The 21,341-nt window shown below is 58.7% G+C and overlaps 3 protein-coding genes across 3 annotated transcripts in view; 1 reads left to right on the forward strand and 2 right to left on the reverse strand.

Annotated features, from left to right (window-relative positions):
• Positions 1–12,231: 12,231 nt before the first annotated feature.
• Positions 12,232–14,327, reverse strand: IER2 (immediate early response 2). Its single transcript, XM_077765582.1, has one exon. The coding sequence runs from the start codon at positions 13,854–13,856 to the stop codon at positions 13,188–13,190; it is 669 nt and encodes a 222-aa protein (XP_077621708.1). The 5' UTR covers positions 13,857–14,327; the 3' UTR covers positions 12,232–13,187.
• A 2,433-nt stretch (positions 14,328–16,760) lies between these two features.
• Positions 16,761–19,506, forward strand: STX10 (syntaxin 10). Its single transcript, XM_077765592.1, has 8 exons — positions 16,761–16,870; positions 17,118–17,287; positions 17,445–17,539; positions 17,619–17,681; positions 18,524–18,631; positions 18,731–18,837; positions 18,925–19,019; positions 19,116–19,506. Exons 1-8 carry the CDS (start codon positions 16,836–16,838, stop codon positions 19,190–19,192), a joined length of 750 nt encoding a protein of 249 aa, XP_077621718.1. The 5' UTR covers positions 16,761–16,835; the 3' UTR covers positions 19,193–19,506.
• A 1,648-nt stretch (positions 19,507–21,154) lies between these two features.
• The window catches only part of NACC1 (nucleus accumbens associated 1), a 5,173-nt gene continuing 4,986 nt past the window's right edge, over positions 21,155–21,341 (reverse strand). The window contains exon 5 of the mRNA XM_077765850.1: positions 21,155–21,341. Within this exon, the coding sequence (XP_077621976.1) occupies positions 21,245–21,341 (97 nt within the window). The 3' untranslated portion in view covers positions 21,155–21,244.

Here is a 21,341-nt window from a genome sequence, read left to right on the forward strand (position 1 = left end):
TTTTTCTCTTGTTTTCATCTGTTTAATAATGTAAAAACCCTTCTGAGCCGGAAGGCAGTGCGGAGGACCGGCGGATGTGGCCCACGGCCTGTGGTTTGGTGACCCTGGTCCAGTTTGCTTGCCCTGCACCTTGTGGCTCTGGCCTGGCAGGGCTGGGGCCTGGCGCAGACTTGCTGCATGAATGAATGAATGAATGAATGATGGGAATGAATGAATGAATGCACAAATAATGGCAACGGGACGCCGGTGTTTGCAGCCAGCTGGAAACACTTCACTTCTTTGCTGAGTAACTCTGGGAAAGCCAATTACCCTCTCTGGGCCTTGGGTTTTCAGCTGTAAATAATCCGGGTCTGGTGCCCGAGCAGGGCGTGCCTCCACGCCCAGGGCCTCCTCTGGCCCCTCCCACTCCGGGGCGGGGCGAGGGCCGTGGGCGGGGCGGAAACCCGGAAGCAGAGAGAAGACCGAAGCCCGCTGTGCACTGGCCCCTTTTGTGTACCCCTCCCCAGGCCAGGCCGACGCTGAGGTCTGCTCTGTACCACACACAGCCTCCCGTCCAGGCCTAAATATATTCCAACCTCAGAGACATTCCACATCCCACACTCATTTCCGCCTTTCTGCCCTGACACGGAGCCAAGAACAAAAATCCAGCTGAAGGTTGGAGGGGGGAGGCACGGAGGGGGAGGGAGAGGAAGAGGAGGAGGAGGAGGAGGGAGCGAGCCAGTGTGACCCGTCTGAGAGGTGTCTTCAAGGGTCCTGGTCGTGATGGGGACGCTGGGAAAGCTGAGAATGAGGGGGACACCCCCACCCCCACCCCCGCACACTGCTCTCGGTTTTGAGTCACCATCCCGGCATTCGCTGGCCCGGGGCCAGGGCTGGGTGGGATGTCAGGGCGGCCGCGGCGGGCGGGGAGACCTACTTTAGCTTTGGTTTCTCCTCCACGCCCACAAGGGCCTTGGGTCTGGGAGCACACGCCCCAGCTCCCACTCAGTAAATCCAGAGGCCACGCTGGGGCTCCGAACTCCCGATGGCTCCTGGGCAGCGCTGCCGCCTCCGCCCACCCCTGGGAACCAGGAAGGAAGGGCTGCCTGTCGCCACCCACCTGGGACTCAAGCCTGGCGAGTCCTGCCAGCAGGGGCTGGGGAGCCGGCAGCCTCCTCTCCAGGTGGAGCGGGTGTGGCCTAGAAAGGTCACCCTGCTGGCCCCTCCCCAAGATGCCAGTAGCTGTCCATCACCTCCCTGCCCAGGACTGGCACCAAGGCCCCAGGTTTTACTCCACACCTGTATTTGGGGAAAGACACGCAGTGCTGAGAGGCAGGGCAGTGGAAGGTGGGTGGCGAGTCTACACCTCAACATTCAGCCCCATCGGGGGACATTTTTCAGTTGCCACAACTGCCGGAAGAGGCGCTTGTGGTACCGAGTGGGTGGAGGCCACGGCTGTTGCTCGACATCCTCTGATGCACCAGGCAGCCCAGCCACAGAGACTGATGCGGCCGCAAAAAGTGCAGAAACGCTGGCGTCTGCCTAGGTTCGAATCCAGGCTACCCACTTCTCAGCCGTAAAGACCACAGGCAGGAGGAAAGCTCTCTAACCCCGTGGTGCTTCAGCGTCGTCCACGGGAAATGAGAAAAAGGCCATAACAAACCAAGGAGTGAGGACTCCGTGAGTGGGGCACTTTAATAGTAAGCACTAACTTCTGTGATTGTTGTCATTCTCTTTTTTTATTTTGTTTTCCTTTAAGTAATTTCTACGCCCAGTGCGGCGCTCGAACTTGCGACCCAGGGATCCAGAATCCTATGCTGTGCTGACTGAGCCAGCCGGGCACCCCCGCTGTGATTCTTAAGACCTCAGGCTCCAAGTCCCACAGACTTGAATTCAAATCTGACGTTTGTCATCATCGTCCCCTGGCTGGCTCAGTGTGTAGAGCAGGCAGCTCTTGATCTCGGGGTCGGTTGTGAGTTCAAGCCCCATGTTGGGCATAAAGCTTACTAAAAACAAATAAACAAACCACACACAGACATACACACACCCCAAAACAAAACAAAACAACCCCACAAAAACCACAAAAGACAAAAAACCAAAAACCAATCCTGACACTAATCTGCTGGATTTGGACAAGTGCTGTCACTGCCTCTCTCCAGAGTCACTAGGGGCAGTGGATGAGCTACCAGGCACACAGCCTTAATGTGCGCTGGGGACACAGGGGTGCTGAGTAAACTCTCGCTGGGCTCAGAAGTGCCGGAGCCTCGAAGGGGCAGGCGGGGACAGAAGACCATCTGGCTTCTGGGTTCCACGGACGCTATGGCAACGGGACAGGATGGGCTCAGGTGCAAGAGAGTTGGAGGCGAAGGCTTCAGGGAGGATTCACGCTGCCCACAAGAAGCACGCGGGAAGCATATGGCCCCGTGCGTGAGGCCAGGCCAACCTGGAGCGTGGCTGGCAGGAGCCTTCTAGCCGAGGAAGTGCCCCCAGCTTTCTTTTTTTTTTTAATTTTTAATGTTTATTTTAGAGAGAGAGAGACAGAGAGTGAGCAGGGGAGGGAGAGAGAGGGAGACACAGATTGGAAGCAGGCTCCAGGCTCTGAGATGTCAGCACAGAGCCCGACGCAGGGCTTGAACCCACGAACAATGAGATCATGACCTGAGCTGAAGTCGGACGCTTAACCAACTGAGCCACCCAGGCGCCCCTCCCCCAGCTTTCTAGAACGTACAGGCCCGCTGCAAGGAGGGGAAGTCACTGAGAGCAGGGCACAGGCACATTAGGGTAACCTGGGATGATCGGGGGCAGAGGATTTCTCCGGAGCCGTGTGTGTGTGTGCGCGCGCGCGCGCGTGTGTGAGCGTGTGTGTGCGTGCGCGCCCGCATGCGCACCTACTGGGCCTAGACTCAACTCACGGTATTAAAGGGGCTGAGCCCGCTCTCCCCAGCTGACCAGAAACCCAAGTCCAAGCTTGGGACATGGCCTTGGGGGAAGCTCCTCGCTCTGGCCTTCTCGGCCTTCGGGGACAGGGCTGGCTTGAGTCACAGTGGAACTAGTGCGAGATCGCACTGTGCATGTGCCCACACCCCTCCCACGGTGTACGGAGAGTCACGAGAAAGCGGGCCAAGCCTGAGGAGAAAGGAAGGAGGCACAGGGAAAGACACTGGACCGGAAGACACAGAAGCGGCCTCTGATGCCCAGAGTCCCCCAGGGCCCTCCTCCTCCCTTGCAAGTGGCAGCCTGGGGTCCACAGAAATGCAAAGCAAAGCAGGAGAGGGGAAGACCCCCCCCATTCCACCGGCTGAAAGGAAAGCTTCGGGGGTCCCAGTGCACGCCCATTCTCAGCGCCTGCTTCCCGGGTTTTCTCTAGAACCGGCTTCGCACCCACCCGTCTCAGGAGGGAATGCCTTGGCCTAAACAACATGGCAAATTCCGGCGGCTGTTTATGAGGCAGTGTCTGCCGGGGGTTGGAGGGTAGCTGGGGAATACTCTGCGGCCGCTCCGACACAGAGCTGAGAGGGAAAGGGTCTCAAGGCACCCCCTCCACCCCAGGAGTCTGAAAGTTGCTGCCTGCAAGGGACTCAGCAGTGAGTAATTGCAGGCTTGCTCAGCCTTCCCGGGTGGTGGCGGCGGCGGTGGCGAGAAGCCAGGACAAGGTTCATTCCGGAAGGGCGGGCCGCAGAAGGGAGGGGAGAGAGGGGCAGGCGGCCTCAGGTGGAGGCTGGCTGGCGGTAGGCTGGCCTGGGGCCCGAACCCCCAGCTGCTGGGCCTCTAACAGGCCCTCCCACCTCCCCGCCTGCCTGCCCGCCCACCTGCCCTCGGGTCTGAAAGGCAAAGCAGTGAGCCACTTCCTGTCCCAGACACCAGCAAGGGGGCCGGGCAGCCGACTTTCCAGCCTAGAAGTTTGGGTTTGCTCAGTGAATAATGATTACAAAAGAAAAAAACGAACCAACCAAACAAAAACCCCCAAACACGCCAACAAAAAACAACCCTAAGACCAACTTTATCCTCAAGTCCTTGGGTTGAACGCGCACACAGGGGCCCTTGGGGAGGTTTTTGCTGTCGGAAAGGGGGGGAAAGATGGTATGGAGGCACCCAGCAAGTGGGTGTGAAAAAGCTCAAGGGGGCATTTGGTGGGCAAACCTGGTCAGCGGTGGGCTGAGGAGGCAAGGGGAGAGGGAGAAGGCCGCCCAGGCCCAGCGGTGGTCGGGGAGACCTCGGGCCAGGTGGCTCTCACCCCACCCCCCAGCTCTCTTTCTTTATCAGTGGATGGAAGATAAGCCGCTGGGTATATTCGAGCAAAAGTCCACTGGTGTGGACAAGGTCCCCAGGTAACCCGCCCCCCACCCCATCCCCCCAATCCAGGAAAGAAAAACAATGGACTCTGTTTTCCTAGACCTGTGTTTGCTCTGTCCCTTAATTCCCTCATCTGTAAAATGGGCACAGTGAAAGTGCCCATTTTCTTTTTTTTTAAGTTTATTTAGAAAGAGAGCGGCGTTGGGGCACCTGGGTGGCTTAGTCGGTTAAGCGTCCGACTTTCGCTTGGGTCATGATCTCGCGGTTCGTGGGTTCGAGCCCCGCGTCGGGCTCTGTGCTGACTGCCAGCTCAGAGCCTGGAGCCTGTTTCAGTCTGTGACTCCCTCTCTCTCTGACCCTCCCCTGCTCACGCTGTCTCTCTCTCTCTCGCCTAGAAATAAATAAAACATTAAAGAAAAAAAAAAGAGAGCGGCGCAAGCGCACAAGTAGGGGAGGGGCAGAGAGAAGGAGAGTCAGAATCCCAGGCAGGCTCCACACCATCAGTGCAGAGCCCGACGTGAGGCTTGGACCCATGAGCTGTGAGATCATGACCTGAGCTGAGATCAAGAGTAGGATGCTTGGCCAACCGACTGCGCCACCCAGGGGGGCCCAGGCCTACTTTAATTCTGACCTAGGCTTGCCGTGATGGATAACTAAGTATGTGTGAGGACCAAGCACAGCACCTGGCTAGGTGGGAGGCACCACCATGTGCAGTCTCTTCTTAGAACGGGGCGTGTTATCTGGTCTGTGACTACCTAAAAGCCTCCGGGGCCGGATGCTGAGTCTCCAGGGGCGCTCAGAAGCTCCTGGAGACTCACAGACTCTCCTGAGGGTGAACTTCTCAGGCTGGCTCTGTAAACAGAAGAGAATTTGCAATGAACACAACAGCTAATTCCCCAGCTTCCCGGAGCTCCAAGAGATGGTTTCCAAGCCCCCCAGCGCGGGTCGCTCTGGCCAGTTAGGACCACGCTGTACTCCTCTCAGGCCCCAGACTCTCCCAAACAGGGAAACTGAGGCCCGGACCAGCGAGTGAGCTGGCTACGGGGTCGTGACCCCCAGCTAATCTGTCACGGCAGCACACCTCGCCAGACCTTGGATCCACCTGGGTCCCTCGGCACAGCCAAGCCCACCCCCAGAGATCCTGGGATGTCCCAGCCCTCAGCGTGGAGGAGTCTCCCAGGCGACCTACACCCCGTCCCCTGCACAACCCCTCAGCTCAAAGGGGATAAAGGACCAGGCTCTACGGCTCCACTGAGGACAGCAAGGTCTGCATTCGCCTGGTCCTTTCTGATCATTTGTGAAAACAAGACCTGAGACGGGAGAGAAAGAGCTGCTGGTCCGCAAGCCTTGTCCACAATCCCCTCGCAGTCCCCTTCCACAGTCCAGGCCCCCCCCCCCCATGAGATGCGGCGCCCGAGGGAAGGGAAGAGTTAACAGGAAGCGCCTGGCGTCCACCAGCTACAGAAGCCCATTGTTCTGTCGGTCCCCTCCCCCTCGACCAGGAAGACCCTCTGGGGAGCTCCTTCAAAAGGGCCGGACTGGTGTCTCCAGGCTGCTGGCCAGCTAGTCGGGAGAGCGAGCACAGGAAAAGGAAACCCGCCGGGCGCGGGCTGGGGCACAGCTGTCACCGCCACGTCCCCCGGGGCTTTCCGAGGAAGGAGGGGGGTGCTCAGCCTAGCCTGCCCCCGGAGGGGGGGGGGCGCGGCCCTCCCTGCGGTCCCCATCTGGAAGCCAGAAAGCTTTGATCTCGAGCCTTTAGGTACAACTTAAGCTCCTGCCTCGCTCCACCCGTTTCCCCCCTCCCGCCGCCGCCACTCCTCCCCCATCTCTGGTGCAGAAAGTTTCACACCCAACCCTCCCTCCATCTGATTTCAGATCTCTTCTCCAGGTCTTGTCAGCTTTTTCTGATTAGCAGACTCCGGTGGGAGATGAAGGAAGCGAGTGCTTTGGTGGGGCTNGTTCCCAGGGAGACCCTGGGGGCGGGCAGGGCCAGGGCCAGCAGCTGGCCACCAGATGTGGGTGGGCGGGCCGAGGAGGAAATCAATTGGTGCCAGTCGGTGGCAGGCGAGGAAAGGCAGGTGGGGGGGGAGGGGGCTCTAGGGGAGCGGCCCAGGTGCGGGAGGGAACTGAAGGGGTGAGGGGGTGGGCACTGAATGTTGAGGTTATTTCCTAACTGAGAGCCAACAACGTGCTGGGGGAGAGGGGCTCGATCTTGGACGGGTTGGGCCGGGACGTTGGAAGGCAGCGCGGGAGGCGGGGACCGGGGAGATTTCTGCGAAGAGGGGCTGCATTAAAAAAACGGTCAGGCAGAAGGGTGGGCGTCAAGAGTTCTCAGGCCTGGATGTGTAGCCGGAGGGCGTTGGACTCCGCTCCCCAGGACACAAACGTAGGCCGACCTAAGCTTCCCTTAACAGAGAGATGGGCAGAATAAACCCCTAGGCTGAGCCTCGGGAAACCTATCAAATGCCCCAGGCGACAATTGTGGCCGCAGCGGGGGAAGGTGTGGGCTCCCCTGAACACGCGTATGTGGATCTGAGCTCCACTAGACACTGCTGCGGGGGCTCTGGTTACCCGTGGACACCGGGGAGGGGGGGCGGGGAACTCTGGGCTCCTCTGGACACGCGGGGGGCTTCACAGCCTCCACGACAACGGTGGGTAGCATGAACCTCAAACCCTGGCGATCTCCATTTCCCTCCCGCTCCTTCCGCGATTTACCTGATTCGGAGCGAGCCCCCAGCCCCACAGGCCCCGGCGCGGCCTCGGCCTTCCGCGGGCCGTTGCTTGGGGGTGGGGGGCGGGGGGCCTGGGCGGAATCCGGNCCCGGGCCACTGACTGCACGGGGAGTTCTTGGAAGTCACTCGGGTCTGCGCGCAGGGGGCGGGACCCGGGGAAGAGCGCGAGATGAGGTGGACCCGCCCTTCCCGCCCCCGTCTGTGATTGACACCCAGGTCGCTCCGCCCCGCGTGGCGGTAGTCCCTGACCTCGAACTCCCTGCGTAGGACTCAAATTTCCTGGCCGAGATCAAGGCCCCGCCCCGGCCGCCCTAGGCCTGCGCCCTCCCGGCCCCGACGCGTGGACCTCGCCCGGAGTTCCTGGAACCGGGTAAACCGGTCCGGGTGCTACTTCTGTGGCCCGGCCCTTTCCCAGCTTTGCGGAGGCTTTAGCGGGGCGCCTGTCCCTTAGGTCCTGCGGAGGGGAGAGTGGAGGGGGTCTGGGATGGCCGGCACGACTAGAGCTGCCCCTTACTTGCTCTCCTGCAGGGCAATCCTCTCTGGCCTCAGTTCCCCGATCCGTAAAAAGTGGAGTTAAAAGGACCAGTCTCACCTGAGAGCTGCAAATGAATCATTCATTCACAAAAACCACTTAGTAAGCACCTGCTAGAGTCCCATGGAGACCACAGGCCAGAAGAGGAGACAAACCCAGAAAGGAATATAAAATTCCAAGTGTGATGTTGGGGAGGGGGGGCTCTTGATCTCAGCGTCAGTAAACAAAGATCTTGGACCAAAACAGAGGGCATTTGTAGCTTTGTCTCTCTTCCAGAAGCAGAATTTTTCCTAACTCTGGAAAGGTGGCCGGCGTGATTCACTGATATTTAAATAGAAGAACGAATCCCTTAATGTCTCTCTTTTCAGCTTTTAGCCTTCACCGAGTCTTCGGACTAAAAATAGGCCTTTTTCTATCTCCTGTGGTAATACTTTGTCTCTACCTTTGCTAATCTCTGTCCCTAATTAGGAAAGCTACCTGGACCCTCATACTGGCTATTGTTTCAGCAGAATCTTGGGACATTGCTTTGTTTTCACTGTAACTTTTATTAACTGGTACCTTCTAAGTGTGGTTAGTGATTAACAAGTGGGTTACGGTCAGAAACATTTTTAGGTAAATAATAGTAAAGCTGTGATGTAGATAATGACAAAATTCCTGACCAGTAATTGTCTGAAAATTGGGAAATTCTATTCTAAGAGTCATAAGAAGCCACTGATTAAACAAGGCAGTAAATACTATGCACTTAGCACTTCCTTACCCCAGAGAACCTCCGTTCACTCTTTCAGGCTCCGGGTTTGCGCAAGGAATGAACATATGAATGAGGACACAGATGCTAACTAGAACATTCATTTACCCTTTCAGACAGTGAGTGGTGTTTTAAGGAAGGCTGAGAAGAGGGGTCAAGGGGCTGAGTGGCAGAGTGGGGAGCTATTTTAGATCGGGTGGCCAAAGAAGGCCTCTCCCAGGAAGTGACATTTCAACAGAAATCTGAACAAAATGCGAATGGATGTTCGGGAGAAGAGCATTGCAAACAGAAGGGACAGCACGTGCAAAGGCCCTGGGCTGGAACATGCCTGGCCTGTTTTCCAAGCAGAAAAGAGGCCACTGTGGATGGAGGGGAGGGGAGCTGGAGAGTGAAATTATCCAACTGGCATTTTATAAGATCTGTGTGGCTGCCGCGTAGGATAGATTGTGGGGGCAAGAGCGGGGGCGGGAGGGGAGGTGCTGAGCCACCGCCCCCATCCAGGTGAGAGGAAATAGCAGCTCACAGGAAGATGGGAACCAGAAGCTGGGGAAAGTGGAATGCGATGAGAGGTCAAGGTGACAGCAACCGGTGGCTGGGTGCCATGGGAGGGGAGGAGGAAAAGGAATCCAGGGAAGATTCCTCAGATGGGAGGCAGCTGGGAAACAGCAAGATTTCTCTTTGGGTCCTGTTTGGTTTGGAACACCTGAGTCTCCCACCAAGGAGACATGGGGAGGGGCCTTGGACAGAAAGCCAGGGCGTCGGGGAGGGGGTCCAGGAGACAGAGAGAGGCCAGGGGCTTGAGGTGGGGAGAAGCCAGAAGTGTGGAGGCCTGGAGGAGGGAAGAGTCAACCCGCTCAAATCACTGGGATGAGACCAAACTCGAGCTGAGACGGAACGCTGACCCTCCTTCACACAGAGCTATTGGAGACAGGAACTATTTTTCCAGCCCTCTGGGATTAGCACAGAATCTGTGCACATATTCTTATCCATATATGTCTGTATTGCTGTATGTGCTTTTATTTTTTAATGTTTATTTTTGAGACAGAGAATGAGCAGGGAGGAGGCAGAGAGAGAAACGCAGAATCTGAAGTGGGTTCCAGGTTCCAATATGACGCGGGGCTCGAACTCACAAACCGCAAGATCAGACGCGTAACCGGCTGAGCCACCCAGGCGCCCCTGTACGTGCTTTTAAATGGCCGGCACCTGAGTTCTACCAATAATAAAATAACCACACTCCCGGTGTGCCAGGCATCCCACGAGGCATTTTTTTTTTTAATGTTTTATTTATTTCTAGGAGAGAGAGAGAGAGACAGTGTGAGCAGGGGAGGGTCAGAGAAAGAGGGAGTCACAGACTGAAATAGGCTCCAGGCTCTGAGCTGGCAGTCAGCACAGAGCCCAACGCGGGGCTCGAACCCACGAACCGCGAGATCATGACCTAAGCGAAAGTCTGACGCTTAACCGACTAAGCCACCCAGGCGCCCCCCACTAGGCATTTTATATGTATTATCTCACTTAACCTTTGCCATGAACCCGAGTCGTAGGGACTATTATTGTCCACAGTTTACAGCCAGGGAAACTGAGGCCCAGAGAGGCGAAGCAACTGGCTGTACAGACACAGCTACACAGCAAGCAGGTAGAGCTGGTGGTCTGGCTCCAGAATCTGTGTTCTGACCCCACAAAGTCTGCCGGCGGCCTTTGTCGCTCAGCATCATGGTTCTGAGCCATCGGTGTTGCCCAAGAGTGTAGATCCGTCCCAGGTCAGGCCATTTATCCTCTGGGGACGCACGGATGCTACCAGACCAGTCAGGTTAGAGGGGCAGGTAGGATGTTTCCAGTCTGTACCATGGGTAACACTCTAGAGAACACCCTTCTGGAGCCTCCTGCTGCAGGCCTGAGGCTCCCCAGGGAATCCACAGGTCAAGGGACCTGTGACATTTTTTTTTTTTTACAAATAGTTTGTCAAATTAGTTTCCACATAACACCCAGTGCTCATCCCCACAAGTGCCCTCCTCCATGCCCATCCCCCCTCCCCCCCACATCCATCAGTCCTCAGTTTTTGTCAGCATTCAAGAGTCTCTCATGGTTTGCCTCTCTCCCTTTCCCCCACCATTTCCCCCCCTTCTTCTCCCCCTTGTTCCTCAGTTAAGTTCCTCCTAATCCTCCTATACGTGCAAACATATGGTATTTGTCCTTCTCTGCCTGACTTATTTCGCTCAGCATAACACCCTCAAGGTCCATCCATGTTGCTACACATGGCCAGATGTCATTCTTTCTCATCGCCATGTAGTATTCCATCGTATAGATAAGCCACATCTTCTTGATCCATTCGTCCGTTGATGGAAACTTAGGCTCTTTCCATATTTTAGCTCTTGTGTAGAGTGCTGCTATGAACATTGGACCTGTGACATTTTTAGTTGTCACAACTATCTTTCCATGAATTACTCCCCCAGAGGGCCTATCCCAATGATCCGATGCCATGTAATGGTGTGAAAACACCAGACCTCATCAGAGTCGGTTATTGTGACCAACATTCAACGTTGCCTATTTAAAGGGTGGCATGGAGTCTTGGGAAGGGGGATATATTAAAGGGATGTGTGTGTATGTGGGGGTGAGGGGGGGGGAGGGGTCTCCTGTCTCCCACCACCTCATCCCCAGCCTCCAGCCCGGAAACCCCCGGGAGGCAGGGCGGAGATCGACCTGACCGCTTCCTGGGAGGAAGGAAGGGCCGGGAGGTTCCTGCCACTAGAAGCGCAGCGAGGCCCCTCCCCAGCCGCCGGGGACTTCCCGGGGCGGGCCAGGTTCTCAGGGGAGCTGCTCCCACGCGGACGCATTGAACTGCCGCTGGGGTGTGGGTCTCCAGCCCCCGCCCCCCCAACGTCGCACTGGGGAGTTAAGGGTCAGGACCCCGAGTGGGTGGCGCTAAAGTCTCCCCTGTGTGCCAGGAAAAGAATCAGGTGGCCGCGGAGGCGAGCGAGGCTGGATTCCCCTGGGGGAACCCGGAGGGAGGCGGGGAGCGGGGCGGGNTCTGGGGCGGGCCCGCCTCCCCTCCATCTCACCCTCCTCCTTCCACCCTGCGGCCTCGGGGTCAGGTCCCCCGGGGTCGCGCGAAGCTCGCAGAGCCGGAGCCAGCCGGCTGGAGGCGGGGCGGCCGCTTTCCCGGCGCCTCCCGCCGCCCTCCCTGCCCGCACCTGCGGCTCCTTTGTCCTCCTAACTGCCACCCCGCCACCCGCCCTGCGGCAACGCCTCGCAGCCCCTCTCCTAAATCAGCATTAGATAAAATTATGAGCGTTTTCCCCTCTGGGGTGACCTAAAGTGGAGCTGAGATGGAGCCAGCGCAAATAACTAGGGCTCTCAGGGGGTTATTTCTAAATCTACAGGCGCCTTTCGGGGACGCTGTTTAGAGGCCCACTTCACAGATGGGGAAACTGAGGCTGGGAACTCCCGTCCCAGTCTGAGTCACAAAATCATGCCGCCAGAGATAAGAACAAGGGAATAAAGGGCGCCCCAAAGCTCACAGGGAACCCCGCCAGAGCTGTTCAGTTGGTTGAGTGGAGGGTGGGGGGTGTGAGTTCTTCCGATGCCTCCAAAGGAGGCGTGGCCTTCCCAAGTCCGCTTGGGGCACTGTACCCATCAGATTTCCCCTCAAACATCTGAACTAGTTAAACCGTCTTCCCTCCCCGCCCCCGACGCCCCTCCTTCTCCGCCAGCCCCGAGCTGCGGGATTTTGATGGAACCAAATATGGGGGGAGCTCAAGGAGCCAGAACAGCAGAGAACTCCGCACGGAAACGCTCTGGCAAAGAAAATGGGGCCCAGCCCCATCCCGCCCACTCTGCCCACGTGATAGCCGGTCAGACCGGTTTCTGGGGCCCCAGCAAGCCGCCGCCAGCGCCTGACCCCTTAACCCTGCCCCTCCCCCACCAGGGAAGAAAACCAGACGGGCAGCACAGGCTTTATTCAAATGGTCTTTATTTTCCTATCTGGCGTTTCTAGCAAGAAGCCAGATAGATGAAATTAAACAGAATCCGCCACAGTAAAGGTAAACAGACCTCAGCACGCTCTGGCAAGAATCTTCCCCCTTCCCAAACTGGCCCAGTCTCACCAGCAACTGGTCCCAGTTCCCCCAAACACCCCCACCCAATTTTGTGATTCAGACCAGGATCCGTGAGTCTGAGGGACGGTCACGCTGGAGACTGTGAACGTATTACCACCTCGAACGCCCCAGACGAGGAAGATTTTAACCTGAAATTAGATCGGCCCCCACCTTGCCCCTGCTATACACCCGAAGGCGCAGGGGCGCGGGGCGAGGTGACTCAGGACGCCCTCCTCCCATTCCCCAGGGCGGTCCACACCCCAGACCCTCCTCCCAGGCCCCACACCCACGCAAGGCAACAGGAAGCTCCCCACGTCTGCCCCATGACGCAACGATGACCGCTTGCACAAGTATGTCACTGGTGGGGGAAGGGAGCGGCTGCCTGGAATTCTCTGAGGTTGGAAAATGCAAACACCAACTATTGAAAAACCTTGAAAGGGCAGCACAGCTCCCAGTAAAAAAATAAAGTCCGACCCTGAGGAGTTTAAAGAACCAAGCCTCCCTGCTCCCAGTCGCATAAGGAGAGGGAAAGGTCCACGTCCCAGTCCGTTAAGACAGCACCTGTGGGCGCAGCAGGTCTCGGCGGAAGGCGCTCGCGCTCCCCGCTCAGGCTCCTCGGCGCCGCCGCTGGGCACAGGCGGCGACGGCTCCCCGGGGGCAGAGTCCCTCTTCAGGCCTCTCAACAGCCCGGGCGGCAGCTCCTCTCCACGGTTTCAGCGGGCGCTCCCCCGGGGGTGGGCCCCGCCTCGGGTGTGCGCACTCCGGCCGACGGTTCGGCCCGCGCTCTGGGCTCCCGTAGCGCCGCTCGGGGACCCTCAGAAGGCCACCACGGCCCGCACGAGCACGTTCAGCATGCTGTCCGCGGGGCGGCAGGCAGGCTTCGTCTCGCATGCCGGCGGCGCCGTCGGGGGGGCGGCGGGGCTGCAGTTCAGGAGGCCAGAGAAGCGCCTCTGTAGGACGCGCGCCAGGTTGGGGAAGGCGCCCTCCGCTTGCGCGGGAGGTGGCTGCAGGCGATCGGGGACCTCCGAAGAGGCTCCTTCCTCCTCCTCTCCTTCTAGACGGGCTTTCTTGCTTGGGACCAGTCCGACGTCCCCGCCGTCACTCAGGCTGCTGCTCCGCCGCTTGCGGCTGACTTTGGTGGGGCGCGGGGCACAGGGGGCTGGGGTCTCCTCGGCTCGCGGTGCCTCCCGCGTGTCCATGGGCTCCGGGGAAGGCTGCTCACCGTCGGGGGGCGCTGCCTCGGATACAGCTTCCGCTGCCCGCAACTGGTGCAGGCGAGGATCAGGGGAGCGCACGGGCGGCAAGGGCACCTCGGACTCGTGGGCTTCCACCTTGGCTGAGAGGTAGAGCTCTCGCGCGCTGCGCATGACCAGCGACAACTGTAGACTCCGGTGCAGCCGCAGGCCACCGCGCTGCATGCGCGAATGGTACATCTTCCACACCGACAGGGTCATGATACGTTGCGCCTCCTTCTGCACCTCCATGGCGGCTAGACGGCAGGGGCTCCCTGGCTGGGCAGGACACGTAGCAGGTGCACTCCGGGCTACGCGCTCGTTCACGCTTCTCCCCTCACGCCAACCCACGTTGTGACACTGCTCGGACGCTCTACCGCGGCGCCCGCCACCCGGGCCCTTTTGTACCCGGAGTGAAGTCACGGAGACGCCCCGCCCAATCAGAGAGCCGCATCCGGGCTTCCCAACGCACCGCGGCGAGAGACTCCTTAAAGCGACAGGGTGGAATTTACCGAGGCGGGAGAAGGGACGGGAGTCGGGGCGTTGAGGAGCCTTCCTTAGTCCACGCAGAGCTCTCCGGGTGGTCCCCTTTCTCGGGACCCTCAATGCGCGGGCGCGCGGGCCCAGAAGAGCAGGGTGGCGGATGGGGATCAGAGTCCACCCACGTGCTTGCGTTTGAAGCCCCAGTGGTTTGTAGGTGGCAAGTTTCCCTTCGCACCGGGGAAGACCGGGGTTCGAACCAGTGCATTCCCCCGTGGGCACAGTTCCTAGGAGCTACTAGGTGTCTAGTTAATGCTTTTTGAATCAGTAACCAATTAACATTTCTTGAATCAGTAACCGTGCTAACGCTTACTAATCACTTACCACCCGTCGGGCGCTGTTAAGGGTTTTCCTTTACTAAATACCAGCTTGATGCCTCGCCTCCACTCCGCGGAGGGTATGCTATACCTGATTTCTTCAGCTGGGGAAATCGAGACAGAGTGACTCGTCCAGTATTTCCACTGCAGTGAAACGGGGCCACTGGGGGGCTCCAGCTCTTGGGTCTTTCTAGCGTAAGCCAGCCCTCCTCACTCCCCTTCTCTGTAGGCAGTAAGGAGGCGGGCAGCAAGGGCTGGCACCGGGGCAGAGCTGCCCACTCCACGTGCATCGGATGTCTGCAGACACGAGTGCCATTCCTGCGCTCCACATCGAACACCCACCCCCGCACTTTCCCTCATTCGAGCTCTACGGGTGTCCTGCGTGCTCGCAGGACAGAGGACCCGGCAACAGGACCGTCCTGGTGAACACGTAGCTGCGCCCCTTAGGCAACACGGCCCTGCTCCGCCCCTGCGCCCAGGAAGCGTGGTTCGGGTAGGAGCTGTAAACCGAGCAACGCAGAGAGAGCGTGATAGATAGAAAACATCGGCCCCACCCTCCGCTACGCCTTATTGCTCCAGTCCTTCCAAAACAAGATGCAAAATTGTTCTTAAAGCTCCATTCATTCGTGGCAAGGGCCCTTTAAGGGCAGGTTCGTCTCTCCCCCTCCCCCGGGCGCCGACCAGCGAGCAGAGTCTTCCGGCCACTGGAAGCGCCAGACTAAATTTGGATATAATGACGTAGNCGCCTCTCTGGGAAGCCCCCCGCCGGCAGGTAGGGACGATCTCTGGGCTTCCACGGACGCCATCGCCCAGAGACCCTCCCCAAAGACCTTGCTAACGCAAGGGGCGATTCGCTGAGGACCCACTCGTTCCTGTTCCCCCATTGGAGACCCACACAATTATTTCTCCCTACCGGGTTCTCTCCCAAGTGTTCCTTCTCCTCCCCCAATCATGCACCCTTGGAGAACCCCACGCCCTGCCTCCCTACCCCCTGCACCTAAGGGCTCAACAATTATTTTATTTTCTTAAAGACCCCTCCAAAAACTGTCTCTAGTCATCGATCATGCCGCACACGACGGCGACCCGCTGAGGACGCCCCAATCTCCCCCGGGACCACCATGGCGAATCGACAAGGACATCCCCAGCCCAGGCGCTGTCTCTGAGACTGCGAAGCGACTCCGAAACGCAGGGGCACATAGACTCTTCAAGAACTTCAGACATCCTGCCCAGATTTCTCCAGAGACAGACCAGGACTTCACTCAGGTGATGGCTTTCCCCCAAAAAAAGACTGCTTTAACGGAGGAGACTCTGTCAGACAGAGCGCCTCTGTCACATAGGGGTCCACCCTAAGTCTCCAGACATTCCTGGCCCCTCCCCAGACGGAGACCCCACACACCGAGAACTTCCTTGTATACAGCATCCTCAGAGCCACCACCACGCCCCCTTTTCCCGACCGCTAGCCTCGCACTCAGAAAGAGCCCACACCCCAGAAGCATCGCTTGGGGCTCCCACTCAACAGCCACTCCGCCCCAGGGCGATCTTGGGGCGCCCTCCTCCGTAGGACAAAAGAGGAGGGGCAGTCCAACAAGATTCTCCACCGGAGAATGCCCGCACCTCACTCCACCTCCTGGGGGAAAGTAGGGGAGGACCACCTCTTCTCCCCACCCCTTCCCAACCCTGGGCTGGGACGATCTCCTAGGACAGGATCAAGGTGCAGGCTCAGCAAGTCTGTTAAGAGCATCTACAAATTGGGGGCGCCTGGGTGGCTCAGTCGGTTAAACATTAGACTTCTGCTGGGGTCGTGGTTTTGGCGGGTCGGGGGTTTGAGCCCCGCGTTGGGCTCTCTGCTGTCAGCGTGGAGCCCGCTTGGGATCCTCTGTCCCCGCCATCACTCTCTGCTCCTCCCCTGCTCTTGCTGTCTCAAGAATAAACAAACATAAAAAAAAAAAAAAGAGGATCTACCAATCGAATGATCCCCTTCCCGTCATAACCTCCTCAGATTTGAAGGTTATTATTATTCGCATTGTCCAAAAGGGAAACTGAGGTTGCTGCAACAACAATCCCGAAGGGCTGGGTCTCCAACGGAGAGTTGACGAGCTCCGACCCCCAGATTTAACTGGGACACTGCTGGGGGCGGGCGCGGAGAGCTCGGAGAACGCGAAGCTGTCTCTGCCCACAATAAAGATGGCTGTGAAAAGGGCGGAAGTGCGGGCCTCCGAGGCCTCTCTTTCTACCCTGTCGTCCGGGTTCTCGATGGTGGTACGGATCACGTGACGGGGGCGGGGGTGGCGGGGCGCTTTCCCCTCTGCTGGGAGGGAACCCGCTACCAAAGCCGAGGGGAGGGGGGCTTGGCCTCGGGCGGGGAGTGTGTGACATGTCTCTCGAAGACCCATTTTTTGTTGTCCGAGGGTGAGTGACAGCAATGGGGGAGAGAAGAGGGTGCTCGGTCCCCCCGCCGGCTAGTGCCCGCGTGCCCGGCAGAGCGTGCTGGGCAGTTTGGCATGGCCGTCGGGGTGCGCGGGCCAGGGTCGATCCGTGGCCGAGTGGGATGGGTGCGCAGGGTATCCTGAGCCCTCGCTCGTCTGCGGGCGCAGTGGCCGGCGGGTAGGACCGCCTGCCCCCAGCCGTGACCGCTGTGTGTGCCCCTGCCCGGCAGCGAGGTGCAGAAGGCGGTGAACACGGCCCGCGGGCTGTACCAGCGCTGGTGCGAGCTCCTGCAAGAGCACGCGGGGGTCGGACGCGAGGAGCTGGACTGGACGACCAATGAGCTGCGGAATGGCCTGCGCAGCATCGAGTGGGACCTCGAGGACCTGGAGGAGACCATCGATATCCTGGGGGGTTGCAAGGCGTCCTAGGAGAGCCTATTGCTGTGGCGGGGGTGTGTGTGTGGGGGGGGAGAGGGACACCTGGGAGGAGTTGAGGGCTTGAGGCAGAGGAGGGGGTCATGTCTGGCTTTGGCCTTGACCCTTGACTCGCGACTTACGCATCGTGGAAGCCAACCCAGGAAAGTTCAAGCTCGCGGCCGGAGACCTGCAGGAGAGAAAGGTGTTCGTGGAGCGGATGCGGGAGGCAGTCCAGGTGAGGAGAGTTTCCGGCGGTGGCTCCAGTGTGGGGAGGTTGGAGGGTCTTTACTCTCTGACGGCGTCCTCACCCCCAGGATATGAAGGACCATATGGTCAGCCCGGCAGCCATAGCCTTCATGGAGAGGAATAGTAGAGAGGTAAGGCATCCAGACCCAACGCCCGAGCCCAAGCCCAGCCCCTCTGTGTGTGTTCACTTGTCTCCCTTGCACGTTTGGTCTGTCCCTTGCGTGTCAGTACCCATCTTCTGTGGGCAGTTGGCTCCTGGCTGTGTACCTGCCTGCCCTTTCTGGGGGCGCATCCCCGACCCCTCTGTGTGCATAATCCTTTCTGCCTCCTGGTGTGGGTCTATACGCCTGTCTCCTTTTTTTCTTGATGTGTTACTGTTTCCAGGATGTATGCCTACCTTTTTTTCTGTGTCTGTACCTGGCACTTCTGAGCCTGTGAACTTGGCCTCTGAGTAGATCTCCATCTGCAGCCGGCTTGCATAGTATTTCCCTCCGTGGGTGTGCCTGCTCGTGACTTTTGTGTCCAATCCCCCAGCTGCCTCTGTTGGTACTTTAGTTCTTCTGTGTGTCCGTCCAGCCTGTCTCTATCCCGTCATGGGATCCCTGTGTGGGAACTGGGAGGGTGGTGCGGGGGGCGGAGCTGGGACCTGTAGCAGTCCCCACCAGCTTCCCAGGTGTGCTACCCTGAGAATGGCATTCCAAATTCTTAAATACATCTCTTTATATGATGAGTCCACCATGGATATGGGAAATCCGCATTCCAGCCCCAGCAATTTCTCCATTTTACAGATGAGGAAACTGAGGCATAGGGAGGTCAGTTGATAGGACCTTGGGGTCGCCTTGTTAGTAGGTGCTGGGCTTGGGGAACCCAGGCTATCCCATTCCTGAGACTACCTTCTTGAGTAACTGCCGTCTGTGTCTGGCTTTGCCGTGAGAGGCCCTCTCTTCCTGAACCTGTGGTTGTGTCCCCATAGATGCTGACGGGCAAGCCAGCTGCCCAAAAGTCATCCGGCGACCTGCTGGACGCCAGCATGGCCTCAGCCACCTCTCGTTACATTGAGGAACAACAGGCCACACAGCAGGTTCGTGCGGGTGGTTGGGGGATCCCAGGCTGGGGGAACCGCTCAGGCCCCCCCATCCCCCTCCCTGCTGACAGCATTTCCCACCCCTCCAACCTGCAGCTGATCATGGACCAACAGGATCAACAGCTGGAAATGGTGTCTGGGAGCATCCGGGTTCTGAAGCACATGTCGGGCCGTGTCGGGGAGGAGCTGGATGAACAGGGCATGTGAGGCCAGGATTCTGGGGGGGGGGGGGGGGGGGGGGNTCATGTGCCCAGAACTTTTGGAGGCGAATGCCATCTTGGTATCAACAGCATGCTGGATGCCTTTGCTCATGAGATGGACCACACCCAGTCCCGGATGGATGGAGTCCTCAGGAAGATGGCCAAAGTATCCCACATGACCAATGGTAAGTCCCCACAGGGATGGTGGGCGGGGGGGCAAAGGTGGTACCTTGTCCCACTCCCCTACCCCCCGCCGTGACCTCTGACCCTCTTGCCCCCAGATCGCCGACAATGGTGTGCCATCGTCGTGCTGCTGGGGGTGCTTCTTCTGGTTCTTGTCCTGCTCTTCTCCCTCTGACGCCGGCCCGCCCCAGGGCGCGGGTCCCTCTAGCTGCGGGAGCTGGCAGGGCCCTGCCCCCTGGGAGAAGGGGCTCCTTCCTGGAGAGCGGTCTCAAGGTTCTCATCGGGGGCCCTGGGTCGGAGCCCCTGCCACAAGTCCTGTCTCAAGTTCAAGTGCGCTTAGGAGGTGGTAGAGGTAGGGAAACCTCAGACACACTCCTCCCCATTTCTACTCTGGTGCCCCGAAGCCGTTTGTTCCTGTGCCTTCCGCGCGTGCCAACTTGGAAATAAAATCCCAGCCTTTTTTTTTTTTAAATACACATTTATATCATACTGTGTGTTGTGGCTCGTTAGCTCGTGCCTGCCCCCTTAATGGGACTCCCATTGTGAGCCCCTTGCTTGCACACGCTGGTGTGTACGTAGGTTCGCGTGCATGAGCCTATTAGGGATATTGGTGGCCAGGATTTGGTGCAGAAAAGATGGGTCCAGTTTGTTTCTTGGTTTCACGATGGAGAAGGTTGAACACCCCCCACTCTGATTCTCCCTCGAGCGTTTGAAGTTTAGTTTCAGCATCTCCTGCTTGTCGTTGGCAAGCCCTTCACTTTTGAGGAGCCCCGAGTGGCACCAGGCGCCACTGTCAACCCGGTCACTAGCAAGGCAGCGTTGGTAAATTCCAGGGCTTTGCCAGAGCCTGCCCGACTGACTCCTGTGAGCCAGGAAAACTTGTAGGTGCCACGAACCTTAGATCGCCAGCTCAGATGTTTCCATTCTGCGCATGACAGTCACGCATCTTAGCTGCTCCTTTACACGCCGCGAAGTGCTGCCCGTTATGAGGGTGTGGTGCCGTTAGGCTGATTTGGGGTCTCTTGATCCTTCTATACTATGGTCCAGGTCTTCCTGAGGTTAAAAGGCACACTTCTGGGAGGGGGTGGTGTTTGCACATCCCTGGGGTCACCCACATGTCAAGACGGAGGACGAGACTTCCCGTTACTGGAGGTGACTGGGTCAGTCGCCTCTGGTTTGGTGGTGGCGGTGGTGCTGTGGGAACCCCACCTTCTGGCGGCCGGGGCCGGGGCCGGTCTCCCTAACCCACACCCGAACCGCCCCTGGGAACCGAGACCCCACTCGACTGTCTCCCCGTGATGTCTGGAGGCTCTCGCTCCTTATGACCGAGGGGACAGACCTGGCCCCGGGCAGGGACGAAGCTTCCTTTTCCGCCTCAAGGCAAACACCTTCTGACCAGATGGGATCCCTAACCTCCGCTACTAGAAGCCTTTCTGAGCCAGGGAGACCTTAGCACACATCCGTGTCTTTCCCACCTGATCCGGGAGAACATTTTGGCTTCGTGTCCTCAGAACCTTCGGCTGGCTCTTCAAGGTCATTTCAAGGATGCCTGCTGGACGGGGCCCGCCACCTCAACCTCTGTGTTCCCTCTGATGCGTGTGTGGGTGCCGCGAAGGGTGCGGGGGTGTTCAGGGTGTCTCTGGGGCAGGCCGGGGGTGTCAAACGGACCACAGAATGGGGGGGCGAGCCAGTGGGTCTGTTGTGCAGCCAGCTCAACGGGGGGGGCAATCTCGCGGGGACACCGACGTAGGACCTGGGGCTCACGCGCTCTACGGGGACGTGTATATGCCCTAGCGTCTGTATACATGAGAGTGGCCAAAAGGACACTTTAAGTGGAAGCTACTTTTAAGTATGCTCCATCCCCAACGTGGGGCTTGACTCCTGACCCTGAGATCAAGAACCCCATGCTCTGCCCACTGAGCCAGCCAGGCACCCCACAGTAAGCGGAAGGTACCGGCAGCTTGGGTTTGAGCCTCTGTTTCCCCACCCGAAAGGGGCACACTGCCCCTCCCCCTCGCAGCGAGGCTCTGAGGTGTGACATCTGGAGCGGCTGTTCCCAAGCACCCTGCACCCCAGTGAGCAGCGACTGTCCCTTCCCGGGCCCGGCGCCCCCAGAGAGCAGCATGCAGCAGCCCTGTTACAAAGGCGTTTAGTTTATTCTGCTCATCAGTGTCACTGATATTCTCCTGGTTCACATTTCCCAGGGCGGCTCCTCTCCTTACAGTAGTTAATGTGCAATCTCACTTACGGGCCCGGGGAGTGGGGGGTCGGCCCAGGGCGGGGAGGGCGTTGGCACTTCACACGGACAGGGCGGGCGGTCTGTC

Source organism: Crocuta crocuta, unplaced genomic scaffold, assembly GCF_008692635.1.
Source record: "Crocuta crocuta isolate KB4526 unplaced genomic scaffold, BGI_CrCroc_1.0 scaffold693, whole genome shotgun sequence".
NCBI lineage: Eukaryota > Metazoa > Chordata > Mammalia > Carnivora > Hyaenidae > Crocuta > Crocuta crocuta.